This window comes from Schistocerca piceifrons, chromosome 1 (assembly GCF_021461385.2).
Source record: "Schistocerca piceifrons isolate TAMUIC-IGC-003096 chromosome 1, iqSchPice1.1, whole genome shotgun sequence".
NCBI lineage: Eukaryota > Metazoa > Arthropoda > Insecta > Orthoptera > Acrididae > Schistocerca > Schistocerca piceifrons.
In genome coordinates, this window is record NC_060138.1 from 1,086,425,785 (window position 1) to 1,086,452,499 (window position 26,715).

Genomic DNA, 26,715 nt, shown 5'->3' on the forward strand with positions numbered 1-26,715 from the left:
TCAGGCTCGAGCGGAATCGGCGCGGCGGCACTTGGGGGGATGGGGGGGGGGGGGGGGCGACAGGTCGTGACGTCTCGTCTTGGTATGGCCGACAATTCGCCTGAAGATGACAAGTAGGAAACTTGTAGAAATGTTGTCGGAGAACAACGCATTGACTTACCTGTCAACCTGAGAAGATTTTATCATCCTTGTAGTTGTTAGTGCGTTACGTTGGAGGTAAGTGAATTCGAAGTTGGGAAAATTGTTGGTGCTCGTATGTCGGTTGTTTCCGTAACGAACGCAGCCGAAGTGTTTCGTGTTTCATGAGGCACCGTAACGAACATTTATACCACAAACAGGAAAAGCAGAAAACATCATCCACTAAGTCACAACGCAGACGAAAGTCTGTGCTGCGTGGATCGTGACAGACAGTTATTGAAAGTATTGTGATGAAAAGAATAGGATGACAGCTACAAAAGCAATTTCAGAACTGAATGTCGCAGTCGCGAACCCTTTCAACATCAAAACGAAGGGAGGTCTATAAGCAGGGAATTGCAAAACCACTCATCAGTGACGCAAATGCCCGTAACAGCAAGTCGTGTTGCCTAAGGCTTAAAACGTGGACTATGTAGCAATAGAACAACGTCTTCTGGTCGAATGAGTGTTGTTTCACACTTTCTCGAACTTTCGGCTGACTTTAAGCCTCAAGAATGAAACATGGCGAGGGTTCAGTGATAATTTGGTCACCCAGATTGTATTACATGGGCCCCGTGGTTACTCTGCAAGGTCACATTATTATCAAAGATTATGGTACTATTTTGGCTGAGCAGGTCTGCCTCGTGGTACAGTTAAGAAATAATTCGCAAGTTGCTGTTATGTTTCCGCATCAGCCGTAGAATGTAGATGTGCCCCAGGGAAGTGCGATAGAACTTCTGTCGTTCTCTATATACATCAATGATTTGGCTGACAGGGTGCAGCAATCTGCAATTGTTTGCTGATGATGCCGTGGGGTACGGTAAGACGTTGAAGGTGAGTGACTATAGGAAGATACAAGAAGACTTAGACAAAATTTCCGATTGGTGTGGTGAATCCCAGCTAGCCTTAAATGTGGAAAAATGTAAGCTAATGCGGATGAGTAGGAAGATCAAACCTGTAATGTTCGGATACAGTATTACTAGGGTCCTGCTTGAGACAGTCAAATCATTTCAATATCTGGGCGTAACGTTGCAAAGCGACGTAAGCCGCGCGGGATTAGCCGAGCGGTCTTAGGCACTGCAGTCATGGACTGTGCGGCTGGTCCCGGCAAAGGTTTGAGTCCTCCCTCGGGCATGGGTGTGTGTGCTTGTCCTTAGGACAATTTAGGTTAAGTAGTGTGTAAGCTTAGGGACTGATGACCATAGCAGTTAAGTCCCATAAGATTTCACACACATTTGAACATTTGAAAGCGATGTAAGGTCGAACAAGCATGTGAGAACTATGGCAGGGGAGGCGAATGGTCGACTTCGGTCTACTGGGAGTAGGAAAGAGTGGTCCACCTGGTGGAACTAATCCTCGAGTACTGCTCGAATGTTTGGGATTCGTACCAGGTCGAATTGAAGGAGGACATCGAAACAATTTAGAGGTGGACTGCTAGATTTGTTACCGGCTGGTTGGTTGGTTTGTTTGGGGAAGGGGACCAGACAGCGAGGTCATCGGTCTCATCGGATTAGGGAAGGACGGGGAAGGAAGTCGGCCGTGCCCTTTGAAAGGAACCATCCCGGCATTTGCCTGGAGCGATTTAGGGAAATCACGGAAAACCTAAATCGGGATGGCCGGACGCGGGATTGAACCGTCGTCCCCCGAATGCGAGTCCAGTGTCTAACCACTGCGCCACCTCGCTCGGTTTTGTTACCTGGAGGTTCGAACAACACGCAAGTGTTACTGAGATGTTACGGGAAGTCAAATGGAAATCCCTTGAGGAAAGGGGAAGTTCTTTTCGAGAAACACTATTGAGAAAATTATAGGACGGACATTTGAAACTGACTGCCGAACGATTCTACTGCAACCAACATACATTGCGCGTAACGACCACAAAGATAAGATACGGGAAATTAGGGCTCATACGGAGGCATATACTGTAGATAGTCCGTTTTTCCTCGCTCTGTATGTGAGTGGAACAGGTAGGGAAGTGTCAAGTGTCGTTCTGGGTACCCTCCCCAAAGCATCGTACGGTGGTTTGCGGAACATCTCTATAGATGTACATGTCTGTTCCTCAAAGATGAGTCTGCGTTCTACGACGACTGGCTTTCAGTTAGCAGCTCACATTGTCGAAGATTTTGTGAGCACAAGGATGAATTGTTGCGTGTCCCCTGGCTAACACAGTCACCTGATCACAATATTATTGACCCTTCGTGGTCTACCGTGGAGAGTAGTGTGCATGATTGCTCTCCATCCTCTTCATCGTTACCTGAATTTGCCAGTATTTTGCAGGAAGAGTGGTATAAGATACCATTCAAAACCACTCAGGACCCGTATTTAGCCATTTAGAGAGTCGTATTTGAGTGTTCCCATATTTTTGTGCGCCTCTATAGGTACGGATTAATGTGTGGGTATATTATTACAAAACACAGATTACATCTACGAAACGTCTGAGACTGTGGTCGCCGTTTGATACAGTAGCGTGTGATTCTGATGGTTCTGAAAATGTTACAAGGACCAGGATTTAGTTTAGTAACCGGAGAAAAAAGTAATGATGTTCAGTTACTGATCACTACAATCTGGAACAGTATTCTCGACTCTAGATCAGACGTTTGCCCCAAGTCGTATCGAATAAAGATACAGGCAGTAATGTCATATAGTAGTAATAGCTACTTTTTAAAGATTTTCCTCCCAGATCTCAACAGCAAATTTAGTAGTGTGTTGTATTTTAAGTGCATATACAGGGTGGTCCATTGATAGTGACCGGGCCAAACATCTCACGAAATAAGCATCAAACGAAAAAACTACAAAGAACGAAACTTGTCTAGCTTGAAGGGGGAAACCAGATGGCGCTATGGTTGGCCCGCTAGATGGCGCTGCCATAGGTCAAACGGATATCAACTGCGTCTTTTTTTGAAGAGGAACCCGTATTTCTATTATTTATTCATGTAGTACGTAAAGAAATATGAATGTTTTAGTTGGACCACTTTTTCCGCTTTGTGATACATGGCGCTGTAATAGTCACAAACATATGGCTCGCAGGTTTAGCCGAACAGTTGGTAACAGGTAAGTTTTTTAAATTAAAATACAGAGCGTAGGTACGTTTGACCATTTTATTTCGGTTGTTCCAATGTGATACGTCCACCTTTGTGAACTTACCATTTCTGAGAACGCATCCCGTTACAGCGTGATTACCTGCAAATACCACATTAATGCAATAAATTCTCAAAATGATGTCCGTCAACCTCAATGCATTTGGCAATACGTGTAACGACATTCCTCTCAACATCGAGTATTTCGCCTTCCGTTATGTTCGCACATGCATTGACAATGCGCTGACGCATGTTGTCAGGCGTTGTCGGTGGATCACGACTGCAAATATCCTTCAACTTTCCCCACAGAAAGAAATCCGGGGACGTCAGATCCGGTGAACGTGCGGGCCATGATTTGGTGCTTCGACGACCCGTCCACCTGACGTGAAATATGCTATTCAATACCGCTTCAATCGCACGCGAGCTATGTGCCAGACATCCATCATGTTGGAAGTATATCGCCATTCTGTCATGCAGTGAAACATCTTGTAGCAACATCGGTAGAACATTACGTAGAAAATCAGCAATCATTGCTCCATTTAGATTGCCATCGATAAAATGGGGGCCAATTATCCTTCCTCCCATAATGCCCCACCATACATTAACCCGCCAAGGTCGCTGATGTTCCACTTGTCGCAGCCATCGTGGATTTTCCTTTGCCCAATAGTGTATATTATGCCGGTTTACGTTACCGCTGTTGGTGAATGGCGCTTCGTCACTAAATAGAACGCGCGCAAAAAATCTGTCATCGTCCCGTAATTTCTCTTGTGCTTGGTTTCAGAACTGTACACGACGTTCGAAGTCGTTGCCATGCAATTCCTGGTGCATAGAAATATGTACGGATGCAATCGATGTTCATAGCACTCTCAACACCGACGTTTTTGAGATTCGCGATTCTCGCGCAATTTGTTTGCTACTGATGTGCGGATTAGCCGCGACAGCAGCTAAAACACTATTTGGGCATCATTATTTGTTCCAAGTCGTGGTTGACGTTTCACATGTTGCTGAACACCTCGTGTTTCCTTAAATAACGTAACTTCTCGGCGAACGGTGCGGACACTTGGATGATGTCGTCCAGGATACCGAGCAGCATACTCAGCACACGCCCGTTGGGCATTTTGATCACAATAGCCATACATCAACATGATATCGACCTTTTCCGCATTTGGTAAACGGTCCATTTTAACACGGGTAATGTATCACGAAGCAAATACCGTCCGCACTGGCTGAATGTTACGTGATACCACGTACCTATACGTTTGTGACTATTACAGCGCCATCTATCACAAAGCGAAAAAAGTGGTCCAACTAAAACATTCATATTTCTTTACGTACTACACGAATATGTAATAGAAAATGGGGGTTGCGTTTTTAAAAAAACGCAGTTGATAAGCGTTTGACCTATGGCAGCGTCATCTAGCGGGCCAACCATAGCGCCATCTGGTTTCCCCCTTCAAGTCCGCCTCTGGTAGCTGAGTGGCCAGCGTGACGGAATGTCAGTCCAAAGGGCCCGGGTTCGATTCCCGGCTGGTTCGGAGATGTTCTCCGCTCAGGGACTGGGTGTTGTGTTGTCCCAATTATCATCATTTCATCCCCATCGACGCGCAAGTCGCCGAAGTGGCGTCAAATCGAAAGACTTGCACCAGGCGTACGGTCTACCCGACGGGAGGCCCTCGTCCCACGACATTTCCATTTTTCCCCCTTCAAGCTAGACGAGTTTCGTTCCTTGTAGTTTTTTCGTTTGACGCTTATTTCGTGAGATTTGGCCCGGTCACGATCAATGGACCACCCTGTGTAATCCTAGCGAAATGACTGACCTGCAGTGAGTAGAGTCTGTACATGTACAATGACGAGGGCTTCGTGTTCTTACTACAGTCAATGGCTAGCTGGCTCCATCCGGAGATCAGTCGCAGATGGGCGGCGCTTCCCGCAGCGTGGGCGCCGTGTAATAGGAGCCAGGCAGCGCGAGCACCTCGAGTGGCCGTCCAAATTGGCCCGAGCCTCGGGGCCGGGGTGAGCGCGCCTGAGCACACACGGACGCGCTGTCCGGCTCTAATTGGAGGCCGGCACGTCAGCGCCGGCGCTGACCGCGAGTGGGAGGGAAGTTCACGGAGCGGACTGTGGGCACGGCGATACTTAACGCAGGCGCGTACGCCGACGGCGTGGGAGGACAGCGAATGAGCAAACAGCAACCGCGCGTACCGTCTGGAGTGTTTACCACTGGGGATCCCAGTCCCGCCACACACTTCCAAGTTAGGTTAGGATGCCAGTTCGGTTATCGCTTTACGTCCACGTATTCAACGCGCAAGACGTCCAACTTCTCTTAGCGGAACGCTTGATTGCCTGCGAAATTTATTGTAGTGGTTAATACTCTCTTGTGACGGCTACCTGTAGCATCGATACCGAAGCTTTTCGAATCACAGAAGCTGAGGTGAGCACTTGGGCCTGGCGGTGACCTAATCTTTTTCCAATTGAAAATTTAACTAGAGCACGTGTACAGTCAAGTGTGATCAACAGTTTGAGGCAGAGCCGTGACGACATATAAACTTATTCTGATACGTACTTGTTGAATATTACTTCTGTCTGTTCATGTACGTCAGTAGCTACAGGTCTAATCTTCAGTTCACACTGCGAACTATGGATGAAGGGCAAGAGGCAGCTTCCATATATATATATCTAGATTTTCGAAAAGCGTTTGACATTGTGCCCCACTGCAGAGCAGACAGTTAACGAAACTACGAGCATATGCAATAGGTTCCCAGATATGTGAATGGCTCGAAAACTCCTTAAATAATAGAATTCCCTACGTTCTCCTCGAAGGTGAGCATTCATCACCTACAAGGGTATCGTCAGGAGTGCCCCAGGGATGTGTGATAGGACCGCTATTACTTTTTTGTGTACAGGACAGGGTGGGTAGCAATCTCTAGTTGTTTGTTGATGTTGACATGCTGTTCGGCAAGGTGTCGAAATAGAGTAACTGTAGGACGATACACGATGACTTACACAAAATTTCTAGTTGGGGTGATGAGTGGTAGGTAGCTCTAAATGTAGAAAAATTGTTAGTTAATAGGGATGAATAGCAAAAACAAACGGGTAATGTTCGTAACCAACATCAGTAGCGGTGCCCTTGACTCATTGACACTGTACGTCGTTCAATATCTGGGCCTAACGTTTCAAAACGATATGAAATGTGAGGCTTGTGGTAGGGAAGGCGAATGGTGGACTTCAATATATTGGGAGAAATTTGGGAAAGTATGGTTTATCTCTAAAGGAAAGCACATACAGGACGCTAAAGCGACCTATTCTTGAGTATTGCTCCAGTGTTTGGGATCCATGCCAGGTCGGATTAAAGGTAGGCATCGAAGCAGTTTAGAGGCAGGCTGCTAGATTTGTTACCGGTAGGCTCGAACAATACTCAGTTACTACGGATATTTTCCAGCATCTCAAATAGGAAGGGAAGGCTGTGTTCTTTTCCAGGAATACTATTCAGGAAATTTAGAGATCCAGCATTTGAAGCTGACTGCAGAACGAGTGTTGCATGCCGCCAACATTCATGTCGCATAATGACAGAAGAAACAAGATACGAGAAATTAGAGCTCACGTGGGGGCATGTTGAGAGACGTTTTCCCCACACCCTATCGGCGGGTGGAACATGAAAGGAAATGGCTAGGAATGGTAGGTACAGGGTATCCACACCTTACTGCGGTGTATGTAGGTAGATGTGCTTGGCAAAGTGTTCATTAAACCATTTTAAGACTACTTCTCTACAGTTCCACTCTTACGTAGGACGTGGGAAAACACGAACATCTCTGTCATCTCTGATTTCTCTTATTTTATTTCAGCTGTCATTTCTCTATATGTAAGTGAGAGTCAACAACAAATTTTCGTTTTCGGAGGCCAAAGTTGGTGACTGAAATTTCGTAATAAGTTCTCGCCGTAATGAAAAAGACTTCGTCTAAATGATTTCCACCCCAGCTCGTGTGTCATATTCGTGACACACAATCCCTTCTTTCGCAATAATACAAAACGACCTGCCCATCTTTGAACTTTTTCGATCTTGGAAAAGAATAGAGCAGGTAGTCTTCTACGTACACTGCCAGTCTTTGGGTCACTTTCCGCAGCGTATTTCCCATGTAATGGTTTCAATTTAAGCTGTTCGCAGTTGTAATCCATAAGTATTTAACTGAATCGACAGCCTTTAATTTTTCGCGATTTATAGTATAATCGAAAATTAACGGATTCCTTTAGTACTCGTGAGGTGCACCTCAGACTTTTTACTGTTTAGAGTCAATTAATACTTTTCGCACAGTACAGATATCTTGTCTAAATCATTTAGTTATTGGTTTTGGTCTCCTGAAGACGTTACTAGACGGTAAACGACAGTGTCATCTGCAAACAATTTAACAGAGCGGCTCAAAATGGTTTAAATGGCTCTGAGAACTATCGGACTTAACATCTGAGGTCATCAGTCCCCTAGAACTTAGAACTACTTAAACCTAACGAAACTAAGGACATCACACACATCCATGCCCGAGGCAAGATTCGAACCTGCGACCGTAGCGGTCGCGCGGTTCCAGGCTGTAGCGCCTAGAACCGCTCGGCCACTCAGACCGGCTGAATTATTTATCTCAGGCATAGCCATAACAGTTTAGAAATCGTAATTTTTGCGTAAATGTTTAGCCTACATTAAGTTGTATATAGTTGCAGGTGACAAACTGTAAGGAAAAACAGTCGCTGTAAAAACGTAATACAGCAGGTAAACCATACCACGTGGTAAGAAGGTATGAATACACAATTTATATGCTCTTCAAAAACCTGTAATTACGATTTAGAAACTAATATTCAGATGTATTTAAACAGTAAAGAACGTTCCTTATGTTTAACAGCCATAATAATAATAATAATAAAATCACTGATGATGCTGCAAGTGCAGTGAAACATGTCTGGGACAAAAAACAAAATTGTGTTTTGCTAAAGGCGGACCGCACTGAAAAACGTATGTTATTGTTAATGCAAACAAGGCAAAAGAGGTTTAACATCAAGATAATTATGTTCATCCTTCTTTGTTGTGCTTATGGTTGCTGTGCCATACAACAATCCTAGCACTATCACGGCGTTGTATGCTTTAAGTCTGGTCTTAATTGATCAGATAACTTACAGTACGCACAGTCGCACTTAAACAGATATTTTCCCTCTCTCCATACGTGAACAGAACGGGAAGAAGCCCCAACTGATGCTGTGGTAAGTAACCTCTGGCATGCACTTTACAGTGATTTGCAGGGTATGAATGTAGATGTAGATCTCTTGGGTCGTGGCGGGTACTAAGTCAGTTCGCAAGCTGTTGGCGTCCATCATGGCCTAGACGTGAGGCGAGCGTCGCGTGTTGCATGCAGAGGCACGGGCTCCGGCTGAAGTACTGTGCGCAGTCTTTTGTTGTCGGCTCGCCGTGCTGGTAATGACTGCGCGGCGTTCCGCGTGGTCGCGGCCGACGACCGCAGCTGCAGCTGCAGCGGCCGGCTAATGTCACGGTCGGCGCACGCGCTGCTCTCGCATCACTCCGCCGCAGGAGCCGTTCGCGGCGTCAAAGGTGCGCAGCATCTGCATCCTCAGTCTACGTCCGCAGCTACCCTCTCACCTGGCAGCCGACAATCCACAGTTGTATACCCATCCATCAAGTTACATCCACATCCATCATTGCCAGTTCTACACAGTTTACGAAACTTTCAGTCGGTAAAATCCAGTTGTTAAAAATGGGTAAACGTGAAACTTCCTGGAAGATTAAAGTTGTGTGCCGGACCTAGACTCGAACTCGGAACCTTTGCCTTTCGCGGGTAAGTACTCTACCAACTGAGCTACTCAAGCACGACTCACGCCCCGCCCTCACAGCTTCAATTCCGTCAGTACCTCGTCTCTTACCTTCCATACTTCACCGAAGCTCTCCTGCGAACCTTGCAGAACTAGCACTCCTGGAAGAAAGGATATTGCGGAGACATGGCTTTGTCACAGCGTGAGGGACGTTTCCAGAATGAAATTTTCACTCTACAGGAGTGCTAGTTCTGCAAGTTTCACAGGAGAGCTTCGGTGAAGTTTGGAAGGTAGGAGACGAGATACTGGCGGAACAGAAGCTGTGGGGACGAGTCGTTAGTCGTGCTTGGCCATCTCAGTTGGTATCCTGCACGGAAACTCAGTGCGTTCGGTCAGAGGGTTAGCTGCCCTCTGTAATATAAAAACTGAGTTAATGGATCAACGACAAACTGAGACGGATGTCTTGTGACGTCCGCCACGAGCAGATGCAACGAACGAAAATGAACAAAATGAGGTTAAAAAAAAAGTTGGAAGAGCACTTGCCTGCGAAAGGCAAAGGTCCCGAGTTCGAGTCTCGGTCCGGCACACAGTTTTAATCTGCCAGGAAGTTTGATATCAGCGCACACTCCGCTGTAGAGTGAAAATTTCGTTACGGGTAAAAGTGATGAACATATAGCTGAATGAAAGCTCTTTCTTTTACAAAGGGAAGAAAGGGAAAATGAGGGAAATTTGAGCCCAGTCAGATGGTAACTTACGCAAGTTTACGTTTCAAGTACATCTGTACTAGCGAGGACAATATGTTATAAAAAGCCACTGGCGTCTCTTAACAACATATGTGCATGTATATGACAAAAAGCTGGTTTGCGGACCCATGTTTACTGGAACTTTGGTGCTTCCATTATCGTATACTTTCACCTGCAACAGATTTCACTACTTGTTACAATACAATATGTATAGCTATAAAACAGCGGGCTGTTTAACGAAAACCTTCAGTATTAACTGCATACAACAATATGTTACGGGAAGTATTTTTTTCCACTCGCGATCGGTCGCGAAATTAAAATCACACATAAATACGATGAAGCTTTGCGTAGGCTTGTTGCGCAGTGTCTCTAGTATGCCCGTTGATCGGGTCATGTTGCACTTCCCAGTTATACATATACAGTGAGGACGTAAATATGTTTATACATGTTTATAGTAGATTCTCCCGTCAAGTGTGAAGGGCTTGCTGAGGGATCCACCGGATCTCATACAGCCCACATAATGTAAGTATCATGGGTTTCCTTCTTCACGACAATTCTCGGCCGCATACTGCAGGTGCAACAGCCGGCCGTTGTGGCAGAGCGGTTGTAGGAGCTTCAGTCTGGACCCGCGCGACCCCTACGGTCGCAAGTTCGAATCCTACCTCGGGAACGTATATGTGTGATGTCCTTAGGTTAGTTACGTTTAAGTAGTTCAAAGTTCTAGGGGATTGATGGCCTCAGATGTTAAGTCCCATAATGCTCACAGCCATTTGAATCATTTTTAGATGCAACAACGATGTTCCCGTAAGCTTTTAGATCGGAAGTGCTTGATTAGCCTCCATGCAGCCCGGACTTGGCTCATTCTGCTTTCATCTCTCATATGAACCGCTTGCTATGAGAACAGTATTTTCGCACAGACTGCGAGCTGCAGACCAGCGCAGGAAATCTGTGAAACGCGCAGGCAGCTGCCTTCTATGACGAGGGTTTTGTAAAGTTGGACCACGTTGCGACAGATGTGTTAGTCGGAGCAGCAGTATATAGGTACGTAGCTGGAAGATGTAGCTAAATCTAAATATTGCAACTAAAGAATTCGAAATGGTAAAGAGCAGCTATCAGTCGTCGTTTTCGTTCAAGATTTATTAGAGTAGATCCAGATGTCGGCTAGTGACCAGCCAATATCAGTGCGGTATTTTGGAGTTGTTATTGTACATGCCCTAGCACGTCTACACTTGTTGAGGCTCTCGACGCAGTTCATTAAAAACTACTCATTTTTTACTTTCACTTTGGTTTCCATTTTACGGCCGATCGAAGTTTGAAAAAAAAAAAAAAAAAAAAAAAAAGGGAACCCCTGGTAAACTTTAGGAACCATAGGCCATTGTATGCATTTGCATTTCAGTGAATACAATGAAATAATAAGCAACCAGTTGCATAAAAGAAATTTAATTTCTCTATCGTTTTAGGGTACTTGGGCTCTTCTTCAGAAGGTTATAATTATCGCATAGATGTAAAATTCTGAAGAAGGGCACTAAGTGCCCGAAACCGGTAAAGAAATTAAATTTCTTTCATGCATTTGGTTGCTTATTGTTTTATTGTGTCCGACTACATTTGCTGAGGATGGATAAAATATTAAATTTCAGTGAATTACAAGAGCCCAAATAATTTCTAGTAAGCTGATCCTGCCATGACTGAATTATGATGACGCCCTTCCATAGCGCTTTTGAACTTTAACCAGATGAGAAATATTGACACAGCTTTTGTAAGTTTCTTCCATTTAGCTTGAGCAGCTAGTGGATGATACATGAAAGTGCAGAGAAATGAGACGTTGCGGGTAGTTGGCCGGGGATTATATGCATGATGTTGAGCTTGAGTTTGTGGGGGTTCTCTTCACGTTGTATGGGGCGATATCTTTATTATTTCTGTATTTTTTCTCTTTTTTCAGACATCACATTCTCACCGAATGATACAGGACAAGAAACAGGTAAGTAATACTTGGCACTTTCAAGGAAGGAATTTAATATCTCCTTCACATTGGTACCGTTAGCGAAGTACGGTTACCTCACGGTGATGGGCGAAGAAATCCACCGTGACCTCATGGAAGCCTGAGTGGTTTACAGAAATTAAACCTGTATTACTGCATAGGGCTCCGGTACGAAGTTCTTCCGAATTCAAGCTATTGCCCATTAGGCCAGCTAATTCTTACAGCAGAGCTTTGAAAGGGCATAATACACCTTCGTATTAAGATTCCTTGTCGTTTTCCCATTGGTTTTCCAAGTTTTTTCGTCTCGTATAAATAAAACAGTGACATTCAAAGAAAACGGTTCTTCATTGGATCTGTAAGGTATCAGGTGATTCATCGACTATATGCACTACTTTGGTTTTTCCATTCGTACGAGGAACATTCAATAATTAAAGACAAAATCTGAGGTAGAGAACAAATTGTGTGTTTTTTACAAAATGAGACTTATACAGTCCCAAACAATATCAGTGCACTTGTCCCAACAATGAACTACTTATTTTATACCTAATGCAAAGAAGTCTTGGTCTTGTTGTTTGAGCGACTTTTCCACAAACTCTGATCACCTCGTTGTTGCTGAACTTTTTTCTACGTAATGCCTTGTTGAGTGAAGCAAACAAAAGAAAATCCGAGGGACTCAAATCTGGAGTGTATTAAGGAGGATGAGGTAGTATCTCCGAACCCACCTTTTCAATGGTTTCTTGGGTCATTAGGGCAGTGTGAGGGTGAGCATTGTCGTTTAGCAATTAACGCCTTTTCTTTGAGATCCACGACGTTCATTCCATGCTTTGTCGTAACGACTGTAGTTCAAAATGTTGGGCGCAAGTTTCACACCAAGTTAAAATCTTGTTTAGGAAAGGGTCACCTTCCCTTCCACAGCGTTCTCTGAAGTCTGTACACACTTCGATTCTTGTTTCCCTCTATTGTTGCGTTAACTCTTTCGGGACCCACTTTCCACTTGCTTTGCTACAGATGACCTTATTACTGATAACGTTACGAACTGTGCTATAATTACTGCAATCTTTTTGCTGTACGTACAACTGTAAGACTTTGATCTTCACGAATAATGTCGTCAGTGCGTGTTTCAAGTGAAGGAGTTAACACTTCTACTGATCTGCCAGAACGTTGCCCGTCGGCCACTGATGTTAGATCTCTTTTGAACTTTTCTTCTCACTTGCAAACATTCCACGGTTCATACAACTTACGTCGTAACGTAAAATCCACGCCATCGCTAAATTCTGTAGTGAGGCTATAAGCAAAACAGTTTCTGTTGTCAGCTCATCCCAGTGCCGCCAACTAAAAGTGATGACACTACGAAATTCCTCATTACGAACTGTTTCATTTCTACATCAGTTCGTCTTTTTAATTTTTGAATGTTCCTCGTAGATGTTCACGTTTGCTCAAAATTGCTAAACCACCGGTATGGCAACTGGAACAGTATTTTCGGAGGCAAGCGGAGCAGGGTTACGGCACCGGCTGTCTGGAGTACCTGCCTTCTTTCGTCGGCTTATGCAGGCTGAGCAAATTGCACTGCCCCTCACGGAGGACACTTAACCGCACAGCTCCCATTACCTCCAAGGTAATGGGCTTACGTCGTTTGGAACGAATAAACTGGAAGAAGTGCCTTGTTAAGTAACGGACGCCATGTTACAGAAACGGATGTGGCCGCTGGTTGGTCGCAGCTGCTGCAGAAGCTACAGCGTAGTGCTCCAGCAGGGTATTCAGAGCATCTTCAGGAAACACTGAAAGATTAAAAAATTAGCATTTAAACACAAGAAGAAAACGTACTGGCATTCCTTGCCGTTGTCGTTGTCTGGAGACCTAATGGCACTCTCACTCATAACGATTCCAAAATGCTGACATATGCTTGTAGCGGTATCTACGGCTCTGCAGCTCTCGTTACACTGCATAGAGACCAACCTATTAAAGGTGTAAGTGAGCAGAAGTCATACGTGATGAAAATTCAGTTCCTGTCCGTGTCCGTAGCTGGAGGACCGGCGTGTTTGATTTTCATGCGGAGGATACCGCTTCAGTTACCGTAACTGCCACTGTCTTCTTTTTTTGTTGTTGTTAGGAAATGACTGGAATTCTTTTCCTTCTGCCTGGTGTGGTCAGTTGAATTGCCATTGGCACGACAAGAAGTACAAGTCGGAAAGCTGGCCAGGCTTGGGAGAGCGATAGACAGAAGACGACATGGCGGCCGATCGTAGTTTTCACGGATTAATCAAGGAGTTCCTCTTTTCCTATACATATATATATATATATGTATTAAGACAGAGAGGTCTTCCTCTCTCTCTCTCTCTCTCTCTCTATATATATATATATATATATATATATATATATATATATATATATATATATATATAGAGAGAGAGAGAGAGAGAGAGAGAGAGAGAGAGAGAGAGGAAGACCTCTCTGTCTTAATACACACACATATATATATATTTGCAGGACGATCGTGTGTAAGAACCTTCGGCCTTCGAAAGCAGTCTCTTAAGTAAGAGATAAATGTTCCAAGAGTGTCCAGCAGAGTAGTGCACATGCGATCATTCTATTGTGTAGTACCGTCCCGGGTGATATAAACAAGTTTGCCAAAAAAAATTCCCAAGTTGCTCATGTGACCTACCAAAAGCATTGTCGATCACGAAAGTACAGCGAAAACGATGGATTACACAAATATAACGCTTTAGGACATCTTATAATCTACACTGCTCATGTAAATTGGTCACTAATAGTCAATCCGTAACTATGTTGACAGAACAAGAATTCTAAGTTTGAAGAATAGTTTTGTATGGATTAATATAGAATAAGAGGGTGGGAACGTGCAGCGAATCATGGGATGCAGCGACAGCAAAGGAAAAATTGTAATGGCGCGACGTTACCGATCCCATCACGACTGACAATAGCTGCTGCCTGCGTACGGACAGTGATTTCCACTGACAACTGGAGAAAGAGGTATACAGAAAGCTCCTACACTTTAAATGACATGGCTTAGTTTTAAATGAGAATGTTTTGTAACCAAATATTTAGCAAATTATGTCTCGGTTCTGGAGTCGTTCATGAGTGTCTTCCGCTGATGTTATTTCACGAACTCGGCTGTCCAAGCATGCCTAACGTACTGGTTTAAGTCGCAGACTGGAAACGTAAGTCTTTATCAGTTCTTAAGTCCACATAGCGAGAAGAATGAACTGAAGCACACTAGCAATTTTCTGATAACTTTGTGTGCTACACTTTACTCTTGAAAATCGGGAATATGGCGACTGAGTGCCGTTAGGCCCATAGTCTTCTTTTGTGGCAATAAGTAAATTCACGAAAGACGTTTTAGAAAATATGTCCTATAGCCACCAAAAGCTTTTCCTTATGAATTTTGACTAGTTTCGTTCCTAAAGCATTGCCAGGTCAACAGATATTGTCAACATTACGTGGCTCATCTGGTTGAAGCCTGTAACAAATACTTGTAAACAGGCTTGTACTTCTCTTAGCTATGAGAACGTGTCTAAGGCTTGACAGTGTTCAACAGTTCTGTTGTTCTGTCACCCCAAGCCACTTCTCCACTGTACAATCGGTACTCAACTTTTTCTTCTGCCAACGTATTGAACAATATTTAAAAATCATAATGCTTTATACAGAAAAATTCTACTTAAACTTTATGTCCATGAATGTTGTTATGATTTCAGTACAGGATCATTCGTAATTATCTTCGAGGCTTAAGCAGCAGACGGCACGAAATCAGCAAGATATACACAAAAAATGACACGTAATAGTGGATAAGGTCTCTCTCCAAGTTTCGATTCGTAATACGGGCTGTGGCGTAGTTGCACTATGCGGCGCAACTCATGTGGATAAATTATCCAGTCCGTATAGTGGCATCGAATTAGTTCGCACCTGCAGGTAGGCAACCCAATGAACATACTCGTATTTCTAAAGCAGATTGCTGTAACGCCTTCTCGGGCATTTCGTGTCAGCGACGTCAATGCTTTGCGCATACAAATCGACATCTTCCTCGTTAAGTCGGCGCCCAAGTTAAGCACCTGCTATGTGAGCTGAAAATTTGGAGAGGTGCTCTATCCACTGATGTGTGTGTGTTTTCTGTATATCTTACAGTTTTTGCGCAGTCGGCTTCTGGAACGCCGGAGGTATTGTGTTTGTCATCATGATGATGATTTAAGATCGAAATAAAAATTATTGATGTAACAGCCTTTAACTATAGTAAGGTATACACAGTATTTTCTGAAGTACATGACATTTCGCTTACTTCAGTAGAAGTTTTATTCTGCGACTGTTATTTCGGCGTTGCAACCAGTAAGTCAACGACACTAGTGATTACGTCAGTGGCAGCTGCTGTTGCCTCCATAGTTGTGAAGTGAGCACAACAGTACAAGAGTACCGAGAATTACTTCTGTTCCGCGGCATGACAGAAATTATTTATGCTTGGCCGTGACATACTGCAGAAATTACAATAGCCGAATACAAAATTTTACTGTAAGAGGAATATGGTGTCCTTTCCACAATTCATGCAGGCTATAGACCCGTGACAGTTGTTTTCACTTTCGTGTCAGTAGCAGATGGCACTTTATGGAACATTGCGTACAACAGGCATCAAGTAATGTACCACTCCGCCATTTGGATGACACATTTGTTGTACGGCCGCACAGAAATAAGACTTCCATACGTTCGACCATTTCTTAAATGAGTTTCATCCCAAGATCAACTCCCGTTTGGAGATACGGAGATCCACAGGTCTGCAGAAGATCTGACGGCACTCTACGATGCAGAGTGTGCAGTAAGCATACAAATAAAAATTGGTACTTAAAGCTACTTTGCACCACCACTGAGCTCAGAAGCAAGCAATGCTCAACACACTATCTTCGCGTGCCTTCCATATCATTTACACTAACACCTCGGAATCGGAGGTGGCTTTCTAAAAGGAGACACTGAGTGACATCTGCTATGTTGGTTTCTCCACAGGAATGGCTTTTAATCAAAATAGAGTTACTCATGTTAATAAGAAAAACGAGGACCCGCCTACTGTTAGGTTACCATTTGTCTCTAGAACTACTGACAGCAATAGCAAAATTCTTTGGAAAAATGGTATAAAGACCACATTTCTCTGTCAAAAAAAAAAACGAAAGATTTTCCTGGCGTAAAACAGACGCACCTGATGACCTCCACAACGCGGAAATTTATGAAGCGAGTTGGGACTCTGGCAAAGTATGGACAGTAGAGGAACGTCTACGCATCTAAAACAGAGTGTGAAATCTGCGGTAGTGCAACATCAGCAGAATTGCGGTCAAGATGAAGATTTCAACGACGTATGAGTACTGGCCAATGAAAGCAACATAAAAATCCTAGGAGTGATTGAGATTTCTAAGGGCGAAAGTAGTCAATAGCGATAACGGCCATAGGCTTCCAGGTCCCACCGTCGTGATTTCCCACCATCAACGCAGTAAATACCCACACATAGTGAGCGAGGAATACAAACAACCACCAGAAAGCCATCTCTACGACATGACAACAATATTTCGGTAAGCATTTCCTCTCTTCTCTGTCTGTTTCGTTACCTCTCCAATGACGATGAATGAAAGGAAAAATTTTACCCAGTAACCCCACTTCTCCAGAAAAAGCGTGGTAAATCTTGTGAATTTGTCAACGCGATATTTGCCTTTGACACTGTTCAGCTGAGCAGATACGCTGGATGATCCTGGAGTAGACCCCAGCAGAGGGGTCGGAACGTCGATTGTGTGAAAATGAACTAAAGTGAAGCATGACGCGACCTAGCAACTTAGGTAACCTTACCTTAAATATTTTTAATGATTGTAAACACATTTTATTACGCAAATAGCCTATATTAAGAGGAGTTCTAAACTACAGAATCACTATTTGGATACCGCTACATAAAAGTTATAATAAGACCAAAGTAATGCTTTACTAACATATCTAATATGTTCGTTGCTAGTATCCACTAGCAATGAACGCGTACAACTAGTTGGTTAGTTTCTGCCTTTCTGCGTATAAAAACAATTCACTGGAAAATAAAAAATATAAGAAAAGTTAAAAATGACCTTTTGAAAACCATAAGAGAATTTTCAAGTGCAAGCTTCTAATATGTCTGAAACATGAAAGAAAACGGAACAGGGGACACACTGGAGTGAAAGACTCAGTTATGACCGTAATGAAAAACAAAACGAGCTGGGCACCAGTTGTAGCATGGGGAATGGATGTTAGACGGACCAAGTGAGTTCTTGGTGTATTCAGCAAATAAAGAAAGATTGAGACTTAATAAATGGTGGGTAGATAGCATTATAAAACATTCAGGGGAAATGTGGATGCTCGACACTGAATACCGAAATTTCTGGGAAAATCTATAGGCCATTATATATTAGTGGAAGCAAATGGTTGATTATCATCATGACCTACAACGCTAAATAGCTGTTTTTGTTTCATCGGAAACATTAATTCTCACTTTTGCCGTGTTATTGGAATATCAAGTGTACCCTATCAAAACGATATTTTAACACGTCAAGCCACCAACCAAGGGGTGCTCTTGGGCTTATTCACTACACTTCCTAATATTTACACAGATAATATAATTACAGACGGGAAGCTCTGAGCAAGCCAAAGAATTTAAATAACTGAATGAATCCACTTGAATACAGTGATGTTTTGCTGATCATCCAGGTTTTATTCAACAAACCTTCAGAAATCGTGTAATCGTCAACAAATCTGCTAATGTTAAACATTAAAATATCTGTACAAAAAAGGAGGACCACGGCTTTTAAGGAAAATAACGAGTCCGAACCAAAATAAATGTAGATAATACAACTACTGAACAAGTGTCGCACTTTCAGTACGTTGACTGCGACATATCACTGATAATGGTGTCGATTAAAAACTGTAAGTACCAGGCCATACGGGGGAAAACGCAAAGAACATTGTACAGGAAAACGACAAATACAAACAGGAATGAGATTTTACATTAATATGGCTGTCCTAGTTTTTATTGACTGCTCAGAGACATTGGGGAGGAATATTAAACATCTTAGTATCTTACAGGGAACGGAAATCAGATTCCGGAGGTCTCTGAAAGATGTCACGAGACGGACAGATTTAGAAGTGATGATGTATGAACTAAATATGAATGAGGGAGTCAACGAAAATGAAGAAATATGACTCCCAGACCTAAATGAATAATACAAAAAGAAATAATGTCGTATGGGCCGAATGGTCAAGAGGCATCGAAGACCATGAAGTCTGCGACTGGAACAGGCGAATCGACTACTCCTCGAAGGAAGAAAAAGGACAATAATAAGAAGAAAAAGAAACAAGTGAAATGTATTATGCATAAAATGCCTTTAACGTTTTCGTGTCATAGGACACAATGCGTGTCATAGGACACAGCGCTTTCTGATGACTACCTAAAATCCATAACTCGTTCTTCGTAGAAACTTTCAAAACGGGGAGAGAATTTTGAATTCTTACTGGGTCACTCCATGTAGTTTTTGTGGTCATTTCTGATCGACAAAATATGTGTCTGTTGCTTTACAAAAAACAGAGATACAAGTAAACAAATTTCCGAAATATTGTGATATCCAGGGATGTATATAGAAAAAAAACGCCGATAAGTAATTTAGAGGGAGAGATTTCTTTGGTCTCACGAGAAAGTACCTCGAACCGGTTTCCTGACAGATACGCACTTTCAGCGTTACGGCCGTAACCACTAACCAAATAAAAAAAGGGAACGACTTTACGCGTGCGTGCGGCAGCACATAAAGAAGTAGTTCATACCACGCCTAGTCTGGTTAGTAAACAAACCTGTCAGCGAGTTTGCCTGGCGAATTTTCACTCTCAGGGCGCACTACAGGAAGTGGCTGTGCGATTTGCATGCCCACTCAAATCCACAAACGAAAGTAGCGGGTAGTAAATCTAATGAGATGCATATGACTAACACAAGACTTAATTTCGTCGTCGCGTAAGGCAATCTTATATGGGATTTATTTAATAGGCTTGCGTTGGTTTCTTAACATGTGTTGTTAAAACTGGACGTGTCACGAAGTGGGATGTGGAACAGCAAAGTGAGACACATCGAGACAGTCGAACTTCCGTTTGTTACTCTCGTCGGTCTGTGTGTGGATGTATGCTCTTTTCCTCAACACAAACAAATTCCAGTGTATTTCCCCATCGATGCTTCCAACTGTTAATACGCGTAAAACGGTAACACACAGATAAGGTTTACATTTTCACGGATAAATCACACGACATTCCACCATGAACGGAACTGCCGTTTGTGGTGACAGGAAGACTGTTCACTAAATTACCAAACTGTAGATGACTCCTGGTTGACACAATACAATGTATATATTACAGCTATCAGGTAAAACATGCAATTCTTTTTCATCTTTCACGATGATAGTTTTCTGCCTTTAACAGTAATAACCCCCTCATATTTGATAGGCCTGTACCTGAAACTTCCTGGCAGATTAAAACTGTGTCCCGAACTTGGGACCTTTAAATAGGTGAAAGTTTCAAATCGAGTCCCGTTCCGGTAAAAATTTTTAATTTTCTAGGAAGTTTCAAATGAACACAGATCCCGCTGCAAGGTGAAAATTCATCCTGGAGCCCTTTACCTTTCTGACTGCAAACAAGTATCGGCTAATCTCTATCCACTTCCTTAAGTGTTTGGGGATATACAAATATGAAAGTACTACACTTACGGGGAAAAAAGTTGTAACACCAGAAAGGCACTGAGATATAAACGGAAGTTAGCAGGCGCGTATCTACATCTAAAAGACGAGGTTGATTCAAATTTCGCACCAGTCGCATAACAGTGGCATTAGTAGCGCCACTATGAGTATGCATGTAAGGTTTGCTTTATGTACGCACTGTAACGGTCGTGGGCCTTAGTTACCTTTCAGGGGGAGGAGGAGGAGATGGAGGAGATTAGTGTTTCACGTCCAGTCGACAACGAGGTCTTTAGAGACGGAGCACAAGCTCGGATTAGATAGGAATGAGGAAGGAAATCGGTTGTGCCCTTTCAAAGGAACCACACCGGCATTTGCCTTAAGCGATTTAGGGAAGTCACAGAAAATCTGAATCAGAATTCCCGGACGCGGGTTTGAACCATTGACCTCCCGAATTTGAGTTACCTTTAAGATTGGACGTGATGATATGATGTTACTCAAGAACAGCTTTTATGCGGGACAAAGAAGCCATCATCAACACTTCACTGAGTTAGAAAGACGTAGTAGGACTGTAGCCACTTACATGATTACTGGCAGTTATGGTCATGAGAATGTGCGGTCGCAAGAAGACCGGATTCCGCACGGGCACGTGGCACCACTGAAAGCGAAGACTGTCATATTCGACGTATGGTTCTGCACATCATACTACATCTGCAGCAGAAATCTGAACAGCAGCTGGCACCATTGTGACACAACGAACTATTACAAATTGGTGACTTCAAGGACAGTTCCGAGCCATACGCCCTGTAGCGTGTATTTCCCTGGCCCCAAACGACCGACATTTGCGACTTCGGTGGTGTCAAGCGAGAGCTCATTGGAGGGCAGGGTGGAGACCTGTTGTGTTTCCTGATGAAATCTGGTTCTGTATCGGTGCCAGTGATGGCGGTGGGTTACGAGGAGGCCAGTTGAGGGAATGCTACCAACCTGTGTGCGTTCCAGACACACTGGACCTATTCCTGGAGATAGGATCTGGGCTGCGATTTCGTGTGACGGTAGGAGCTCTCTCATTGTTATCCCACCTTCCCTGACTGCAAAATTGTAAGTGAGTCTGGTGATTGCACCCGTTGTGCTGCTGTCATGAAGAGCATTGCAGGGGGTGTTTCCCAAAGGGATGACGCTATTTCAAATAACACTGTTGTAACCGAACATGCGTCTCTGTGAACTGTCTGCAAGATGTTAAGGTACTCCTGCGGCTAGCAAGATCCATAAACTTGATACGTAGAGAATATGTGTGTGACCTGCTCGAGACTCAACTGCGTCTCAGGGCCAGTATACAGGATATAAAGGACCAGTTACAACAGCTGTGAGCCAGAGAGAATACAATAGCCTTTTGACAATCTTTCCAACCAAAAAATCAGTTCATCCAGGACAGAGGGAATGCAGCGTTACATCGATGAGTGACAAGTATTTTATAGGTTTTATTCGATTTTGTAATCACTGAAATAACATCATACATATTCCCCTGCCCCTGAAGTTGCATATCGTTTCCTCTTCCCCATCTGGATGCTTCACATTTTTTTGTCAGGTCGTGTAATCCCTGAAGTTACGATCTTATGTCGGCTAACAGTGTGCGATAAGTCAAAGCTAAATCCACGCTGCCTGCGCGCATATTCGTACGTGTGGCGCGAGGTATCGGCAAAGCTACTCTTGCAGAACTGACGCGCGTCGGGTAACGCATTCGCATCGTTGTTTGCGAAACTGTGGTTTGTCGCCGCGGCTGGCGGGCGCTTCGCCGCCCGGTGCCTTATGTAAATGGCCGCCCCGGCTACTTGGCTATTCATGTATTCCGGCGGCAGCGACCGCTTCGCAATTTGTCGCCGCAGACTGCCCGGCTGCCGCCGCTGCTTTGCACGCCACCGGGTGTCCCGCCCTGCCCCACCGGCAACCAGCTCTGCTCACGCTGCCAAACAACACGCTCCCTCCCACAGCTGCGAAACCGCGCCAAAAGCGTAGCCCAGACTTGTGTCATACCGCCTGTCTGCAGTGCCGCGTCGCCTTGTTTTGGCGTCACTCGCAGAAACAAACGCGTGGGATGCTTCCCGGAGCTACGCAAACTACTTGTCAACTGGTAATTAGGTAATCTTGTTATTTACCGCAAACTTTTTTCGTTTTCTAACTGAAATACTTTGAAATTTTACTTCGTTAGAGATATGATTAAAAATATCCAACTCTGTTTTGGCATCACTCGCAGAAACAAACGCGTGGGATGCTTCCCGGAGCTACGCAAACTACTTGTCAACTGGTAATTTGGTAATCTTGTTACTTACCGCAAACTTTTTTCGTTTTCTAACTGAAATACTTTGAAATTTTACTTCGTTAGAGATATGATTAAAAATATCCAACTCTGTTTTGGCATCACTCGCAGAAACAAACGCGTGGGATGCTTCCCGGAGCTACGCAAACTACTTGTCAACTGGTAATTTGGTAATCTTGTTATTTACCGCAAACTTTTTTCGTTTTCTAACTGAAATACTTTGAAATTTTACTTCGTTAGAGATATGATTAAAAATATCCAACTCTGTTTTGGCATCACTCGCAGAAACAAACGCGTGGGATGCTTCCCGGAGCTACGCAAACTACTTGTCAACTGGTAATTTGGTAATCTTGTTATTTACCGCAAACTTTTTTCGTTTTGTAACTGAAATACTTTGAAATTTTACTTCGTTAGAGACATGATTAAAAATATCCAACTCTGTTTTGGCATCACTCGCAGAAACAAACGCGTGGGATGCTTCCCGGAGCTACGCAAACTACTTGTCAACTGGTAATTTGGTAATCTTGTTACTTACCGCAAACTTTTTTAGTTTTGTATCTGAAATACTTTGAAATTTTACTTCGTTAGAGATATGATTAAAAATATCCAACTCGCTAGAGACAGAAATTGCCTTACTACTTATAGATGGTGGGTTTCTTACGTAGATACAACGAAATATCTCAAAAGTTATGCATCGGATTGAAAATCGGAGCCGGCCGGAGTGGCCGAGCGGTTCTAGGCGCTTCAGTGTGGAGCTGCGGGAGCGCTACGGCCGCAGGTTCGAATCCTGCCTCGGGCATGGATGTGTGTGATGTCCTTAGGTTGGTTAGGTTTAAGTAGCTCTAAGTTCTAGGGGACTGATGACCTCAGATGTTAAGTCCCATAGTGCTCAGAGCCATTTCAACCATTTGAAAATTGGAAAAATATTTCTTAATTTTTTTAGAAATGCTACCTAGCGAAAGCAATGTTGATCCCATTGCTCCACACCTAAGGGCCAGAGCGAGGGACACTTCAATTTGTTTGATGGGAACATCCCATTTTTATTGCAGATTCGGATTATATGAGAAAAAAATATGTAATTTATGCTTTAACACTTTTATCGTGCTGTAGTCGACAAATAAGACAATTGAGTTCTACAAAAATGTATCGGATCCAAAAAAACGAGAATCAGACGTTTCTAGTAACTCAGCAAAAAGCTAGTTTGAGGTGTGTGCCTTCACCTCTCACCAACGAGGTGCTCGTTTGAGGTGCTTCCTCTCACCTGCCACCATCGTGATGCTAGTTAGAAAGAATTATTTCACAGTAGGTGGACTGTCGCAAAACCGGAACAGAACAGAAGCCGGCCGTTGTTGCCGAGCGGTTCTAGGCGCTTCAGTCTGTAACCGCGCGACCACTATGCTCGCAGGTTCGAATTCTGCCTCGGGCATGGATGTGTGTGATGGCCTTAGGTTAGTTAGGTTTAAGTAGTTCTAAGTTCTAGGGGACTCATGACCTCAGATGTTAAGTCGCATAGTGCTCAGAGCCATTTGAACCATTTTGAACAGAAAAGAATCGAAGCATTTGAGATTTGGTGTTACGGAAGACCGTTGAAAATTAGATGGACTGATAAGGTAAGGAACGAGGAGGCTCTCCGGAGAATCGGCGAAGAAAGGAATATATGTAAAACAATGACAAGAAGAAGGGTAAGAATGATAGGACATCTGTTAAGACATCAGGGAACAACTTTTATGGTAGTAGAGGGAGCTGTAGAAGGTAAACCTCTGTGGAGGAAGACAAAGATTGGAGTATATCCAGCAAATAATTGAAGATGTTGGTTGCAAGTGCTGTTCTAATTGTTTGGTTGATTTGCGAGAGGGGACCAAACAAAAAAAAAAAAAAAAGAAATGGTTCAAATGGCTCTGAGAACTATGGGACTTAACATCTATGGTCATCAGTCCCCTAGAACTTAGAACTACTTAAACCTAACTAACCTAAGTACATCACACAACATACAGTCATCACGAGGCAGAGAAAATCCCTGACCTCGCCGGGAATCGAACCCGGGAACCCGGGCGTGGGAAGCGAGAACACTACCGCACGACCACGAGCTGCGGACGGGGACCAAACAGCGAGGTCATCGGTCTCATCGGATTAGGGAAGAAGGGTGAAAGAAGTCGGCCGTGCCCTTTCATAAGAACCATCCTGGCATTTACCTGAAGCTATTTAGGGAAATCACGGAAAACCTAAAGCAGGATAGCCGGACGTAGGTTTGAACCGTCGTCCTCCCGAATCTGAGTCCTGTCTGCTAACCACTGTGCCAGCTCGCTCGGTGCTACTCTCAGACTAAGAGGATGGCACAGGAGAGGAATTCGTGGAGGGTCGCACGAAACAAGTTAGAAGACTGATGACTCGAAAAAAAAAAAAACATCCTCAAAAATGCCGCAGCCCACTTCGATGCGCTTATTTATCCATACATGCAATTGTTCGACACACTGAGAAATGTTTACGACGTAATCTGCTAATATGCATTAGTGATACGGTGAATTGCGTTCAGACGGTGAGATCACGTCAAATAATGAATGAATGTTTCAGAACGGTTACGCGGAGAAAACTACAAAACACTGAGTCGTTTGCCGCACGCTACTGTTTTTATGTTTTTGATCAAATGCGTTTTTTTCCGAGACAGTACCGTTTTGGAACTCAACTGCGTTATTTGTCGATTACAGTGAAATCTATCGCGACAAATAAGTTAGTTACAAACTTTACTTATTTTTCCCGTAGAATCCGTATCACTGGGAGTAGCGCAGCAAGCCGGACAATATTTTTAAAAATACTGAACACGTACTTTCCGTTTTTTAATCCGGTGCGTAGTTTTCGGACTAGTTCCTCGCCTCAAGGAAAAATCCTCACCCTGCATATCTCTACCCCTAAATTGGTCTGCTACTTTCGTGCCAAACAAGCCTATGGATAATAAATGGTGCTTCAAAAAGCTTGATCTACTTTCACAACACAGTTTTACGTTAACAAAGATACAAACGTGGGACAAATTCTCTCTTAAGTATACGACTACAGAATTATAATTTTCAAAAGCGTCATCCCTTTTTCTAAAGATATGTTTTTACATGCAGGCACATACAACCTTGCTGTACTTTTTAAGCCTGCCGGAGCGGCCGAGCGGTTCTAGGCGCTTCAGTCTGGAACCGCGCGACCGCTACCGTCGCAGGTTCGAATCCTGCCTCGGGCATGGATGTGTGTGATGTCCTTAGGTTAGTTAGGTTTAAGTAGTTCTAAGTTCTAGGGGACTGATGACCTCAAAAGTTAAGTTGGTTGGTTGGTTGGTTGTTTTGGGGAAGGAGACCAGACAGCGAGGTCATCGGTCTCATCGGATTAGGGAAGGACGGGGAAAGAAGTCGGCCGTGCCCTTTGAAAGGAACCATCCCGGCATTTGCCTGGAGCGATTTAGGGAAATCACGGAAAACCTAAATCGGGATGGCCGGACGCGGGATTGAACCGTCGTCCTCCCGAATGCGTCAAAAGTTAAGTCTCATAGTGCTCAGAGTCATTTTTTTGTACTTTTTAAAATTAGGTGGTAAATCAAAATTTTCATTTACCTTTCGCAATAAACTTAGTGTTCACTCTGCTAGACGTGCGACAAACACCCAAACTATAGCTAAACTCGACCCACGCTTCTTATGGCATTTCTTACTGAATTCTCTGCTGTTGCTATGCGCTGCCACATTTCACCTAACATTGTTGGAACATATGAGGTATTTCACAAACACACACCAAAATAATTGACATACCGTGAGATCTGGTGACCTCTTAGGCCATTGATGCAGTGGAAGACCCTTACACTACATAGCTGAGGTAACTTATTGTTGACGAATACCACGCCTGCCAGTTGTCACTGAATTGTACCCATTAACCCGAAGAG

General features: G+C 43.7%; 1 protein-coding gene across 2 annotated transcripts in view; it reads left to right on the forward strand.

Moving 5' to 3' along the window:
- Positions 1-26,715, forward strand: part of LOC124798103 (ras-related and estrogen-regulated growth inhibitor-like) — a 589,819-nt gene that overhangs the window by 429,188 nt on the left and 133,916 nt on the right. The window contains exon 5 of one of the 2 annotated variants that reach the window (XM_047261357.1): positions 11,736-11,774. The exons of the other annotated variant lie outside the window; for it this stretch is intronic. Coding sequence (XP_047117313.1) covers positions 11,736-11,774 — 39 coding nt within the window. The remainder of the gene's footprint in view (positions 1-11,735; positions 11,775-26,715) is intronic. 2 annotated transcript variants of the gene reach the window in all.